General features: G+C 43.9%; 1 protein-coding gene across 1 annotated transcript; it reads right to left on the reverse strand.

Moving 5' to 3' along the window:
* Nucleotides 1-1,317: 1,317 nt before the first annotated feature.
* On the reverse strand, nt 1,318-4,389 carry HTR1F (5-hydroxytryptamine receptor 1F). Its single transcript, XM_010128651.2, has one exon. It carries the CDS (start codon nt 4,387-4,389, stop codon nt 3,289-3,291), a length of 1,101 nt encoding a protein of 366 aa, XP_010126953.2. The 3' UTR covers nt 1,318-3,288.
* Nucleotides 4,390-4,656: the final 267 nt, after the last annotated feature.

Raw genomic sequence — 4,656 nt, forward strand, 5'->3', positions numbered from 1 at the left:
CCAGTGCTAAGCTCCAGAGGATGACAGCGTACCTTGTGGGGAGAGGAAAGCAGCATCCCACAGAAATCTTAACCCTTATGCATTCTGAAAGAGGAAATAACTTTTTTCTTAACACATCAGATGCACAGATAACTGCTAGAGATGAAACGATACTCCATGGGGATGTGTGATAAAGTGTTCGGCACAGTGGATTCTGTTAGAGAACGAGTGATGAGATGCAGTCAGACACCAAGAAATGATGGTCCACAAGCCGCAAGTGCTTTTAATAGGAAAACTACCCACTCGTTTGCTTAGATTACTTGTAGTTGCATCTTCCACCACTGGGGTGTTGAAGGGTGAGCAGATACAGCTCAGTGAAAATGATACAAAAGAAACCACCCTGCATGTCGAGAAATATTGAGCAGCTTAATTAGATTCAGAGTATAATACTGTTAACAGTGCATAAATGACAGCTATTTTCTGTTTATCTACATATTGTTCCATTCTTTGAGCTTTATCCATTAGTATTTAGATATGAGTATTTTAAGTATCCTTTCTCCTCAAAAGCAACCCCTATTTTTTCTTCCAATTTGATTTCACAAGATATTGTCAAACTTCTTACGTGTAAGAGGATAAACAATATACTCTACCCTCCAGCAGTCATAAAAGGAGAAGCAGGGGGAGAGGAAGCCCTGCCTCTAGATATGTTATGACTCAGTACTCAGCAAACATGGGAAACAGAGCTCTTCAGTCTGAAATCTTTCAGTGGGGTTTTCTTTGCTGCCTTCTGCTAATCTGCTAATCCTTTTACAAAGCTGAATTCCACGGCTCTTTCTGGACACAATAGAGCACAGCTGATATTTAAAGCAGTTTTTTTCTTTCAGCATAATATAGCCATTGCTGAGGTCACGGGGGCTGCAGAGGCCGTGCTCTGACTGCAATGGTAGTGAAGTGCGCTAGCTTGCACTGAGCATGAGCCAAACTCCATTCTGTTGCATCCCAATATCTTCAAAATTTAGCTGTGCTACCACTGCGCTACAGCATGACAAGTGAGCTTTCCATTAGACTCCTGGCTGGGTTAAAATCAACAGTAAAGCAAATGCACTGTTTCTAGTACCTCTGAATAGCATCTCATTTGGACCTTGATGTGAAAACAGAATATAGTGAGTTGCAAATGACAGAAACAAATTAGTTCAATATCTCAGGTTTCAAGTCCTGTCATCTTGCAAGAAACACCTCTGATATCTGTTGTGTCAACTAGTAGCTAGTGGACAAAATACAAAAATTATTAAACTCTAGAATTTGTAATATGGGGAGGGAGAGGAGGAGAGGGAAACGACAGTGATGGCTTCTTTCTGTGTTTTCTTGTCTAATGCAAAATGCTGAAAGTATCTTGGAAGACCAGCTGTGAAGACCAGTGATACCTTTCACAAACTAAGGGTGTGCATAGTTGTCTCATGTCTCAGCTTCTTTGTGATGTCCCTAAGCTGCCTCCCCAACGTGCCAAACTGGAGCACCTTTGCAGGAGACTACTGCTGCTGACAGCAGGGTTTGTAGTTCCTGTAAGGAGTCTCAAGTCCCTGTTCCTGCTACACAGTGTTGAATGGCTGGCAATGAATGCAAAACCAGGGTCTTAGTGATACAGCCTAAATCTGTTTGTCCTGAAAAATGCAAAACCTGTCCCTGGGATCTGATGTGGCTCTTAGTGACTCACGTGCACTTGGAGCTAAATGCCCACTGCTCTGTTAGTACCCTTAGCTGTCCGCAAACGTGCACTGCTGGTTTTGAGGAAAGGACTGCTGTTGCCCTCATTAACGCATGGCTTGGCGTCTAGAGCATGTAAATCAAGATCAGCCAAGGTGCCGTTGTTGAGGCCTTAGCAAGCAGCCCACAGAGCAACTTGTTCATCGTGGTCATCTTTGACTGGACCAGTTGGCCAGGGCTGGCTGGAATACCTACAAAGTCCTTTTAGGTCTGCTGGGACTGGGGACATGGACTGGCTCTGGGGGAAGGAGAGGTTTAGAGGTACCAGCCAGTGTAGCATCCCACAAAATCCCCACCCCAGGTGTGCCTTGCAGACTGAGATCACTCCCCCTGCCCTTACTGGAGAAGCTGCTTCACAGCCTTTTCCAGAGACCCACGCTGCCAGCACTGTGGTTGGTCTCTGCTTTCTCATATGTTTGGAAAGAGGGTGCACAGCCCTAGTGCTTGAGGCAGTTGAGAGAAGATTTGGGGGATATCAGGCTTCTGGCGATGGAGCTGCCAGCCCGAGTCCTTCATTAGGTGGTCTCAACCAAACCTCATTAAGCCACCCACCATCAGCAGTGCTCTGGGCACAAACTATGTGTCTGCGTTTTGTGCTGAGAAAGTCACAGGGGCTGTGCCTGGCCAGGTGTGTAAGGTAGGGATGAGGACGTAAAGAAAGGAGCACCTCATGTTTCTCTCCCTTCTAACATCTCCATGAGGAAGACCAGCTGCTCTTTATGAGCTTACCCTCCCTAGTCCCTGCTGAAACAGTGTCTCAGAGCACCAGGCACTGTGTGTGCCCAGCTCATGTGAGGTGCGCCAGCTGTCTAGCTGTTTCTCTTGGGGCTATGTCCATGATTGTCATGAGTGCGCGATGGCAGAGGCCTCACCACACTGGCTTGTTATGAAACTGGTAACCCATGAAAGTGCCTTGCCTGCTGCTGGGGTGCTGTGAGGACGTAACACAGGGAAGTCCTTCCTCTTTGGGAGAAGGCAGGGCTGCAGCTGCACTCAGCTAATGATGCTAGATCTGTTTAAAGCTGCTACCTTTTGCTGAGAATGGCTTGGCTCTATGCTGCATGCCTGTACCAAACTAATAAAATAATGTCTTAATTCCAAGGTATATTTTCTATCTTCTTATTTGCCATTAGGGTTTAAAAGCTATGTGTTTTTTTTACTTAAAACTTCATTGATGACTGAGGCTTACTTTTTCTTTTTTTTTTTTTTTAAGTTTTGTTTCTTTGTCTACTTCAAGTGTGTATTTCTTTCATATTTAAGGTAATACTTCATGCTTCGAGCTAGGCAGCTGTGCAAATCCCAACTGGATCAAAGCCACAATATGCTACCTCTTTTTTCCAGAGCAAAACTGATCCCAGATGATCCATCTCTTTAAAACTTTGGCAATTTATACTCCCAGTACTACTGATACAAAAAATTCATAATGTAAATGCAGAGTCTTGGTGCTTTTCCTTAAATACAACAAATGTAATCTCAGTTATATAAATTTATACAGGTTAAAAAAAAAAAACAATGAGTATGTTCTCCTTATATGAACAAAAGCTCTTAAAGATATTGCCTACACCACACAAGCTTCTGGAAGGCTTTCTTGAAATCTTCATTAAAGATGGTGTAGATTAGAGGGTTAATAAGGGAATTTATATATCCCAGCCATGCTAAGAAATTAGACATGTCTTCTGAGATGTGGCATCTTTCACAGGTATTAACAACTACTTCTTTTACAAAAAAAGGGAGCCAGCAGATCACAAATGCCCCCAAGATCAGACCCAGTGTAGTTGCTGCCTTTCGCTCTCTTGTGCTAGAGATTCTCTGTTTTTTCCAGGACTTCTCATGCTTAGATTCAGACCTGGGGCTTCGTACATTGATATTGATTTTGTCACAGTCCACCAGGGGATCTGTCGTCTTCTCCGCTGTGCTGGGAATCGAAGTCGATTTGGTGCTTCTTTCACCTGTGTCCAAAAGGACTTGTCCATTTACCTCCTCCCTTATGATTCGGCTGATGCTTCTTCTGTGAAATGTCTTTGCTGCCTTGTATATCTTGTAATAAAGGATCAGAATCAAGGCCAGCGGGATATAGAAGGCGCCAAACGTAGAGTAAATGGTGAAAACAATGTGATCGTGTTTGATGATGCATTCGTCATCCCTGCTGGTTGTCTGGTGCCGCCAAAACAAAGGTGGCATGGAGATAAAAATGGATATGATCCATACCACTGCAATCATGATTCCAGCATGCTTAGGTGTCCTTTTCCGTGCATATTCCACAGCATCTGTGATTGCTCTGTACCGGTCCAAAGCAATGGCAGAGAGATGCAAGATGGAACATGTGCAGCACATAATGTCCACGCTCAGCCAAATGTCACACACCACTTGCCCCATGATCCAGGTCTCCTTTACAATATAGACAATGCTGAAAGGCATCACTAGGACTGCCACAAGGAAATCAGTCACTGCAAGAGAGCAGATTAAGTAATTGGCAGGGTGGTGGAGCTTTCTTGTCACAATTATTGCAGTCATCACAAGAGAATTGATGGCCGTTGTCATCAGTGCAAGCACAGATAGAGTAATGGAAATGAGAATCTTGGATGTCACCCATCTGAAGAGTTCGTCTGATGTATTATTTTGTTCAGTTGAGTTTATTAAATCCATGTTCCCTTTTAAAGGTGATCTTTACCCATAGCAGGTACCTGTAGAAAAAGTATAAACATTCAGAAAGTGCATCATCAGCCTCCAGGAAGTCTTGATTTTTGTAATCTGAGAAGACTATGGGCCCCAGACTTACAAGAACCTCAGATATCATTAGAATGATTCTGGCTTCAGACAGATTTTCCTGGCTAGCACTATGTGGGATGCTCTACCTGCAGAACAGGGGCCTCCTCTTTCTCCTTCGTTGTGTTGTTGGGAAGGGCTTGTTTG

Source organism: Chlamydotis macqueenii, chromosome 1 (assembly GCF_036417535.1).
Source record: "Chlamydotis macqueenii isolate bChlMac1 chromosome 1, bChlMac1.mat, whole genome shotgun sequence".
NCBI lineage: Eukaryota > Metazoa > Chordata > Aves > Otidiformes > Otididae > Chlamydotis > Chlamydotis macqueenii.

What these genes read in the sequence shown, in the direction of transcription:
- HTR1F (XM_010128651.2), bottom strand. Translation starts at nt 4,389, where the DNA reads ATGGATTTAATAAACTCAACTGAACAAAATAATACATCAGACGAACTC.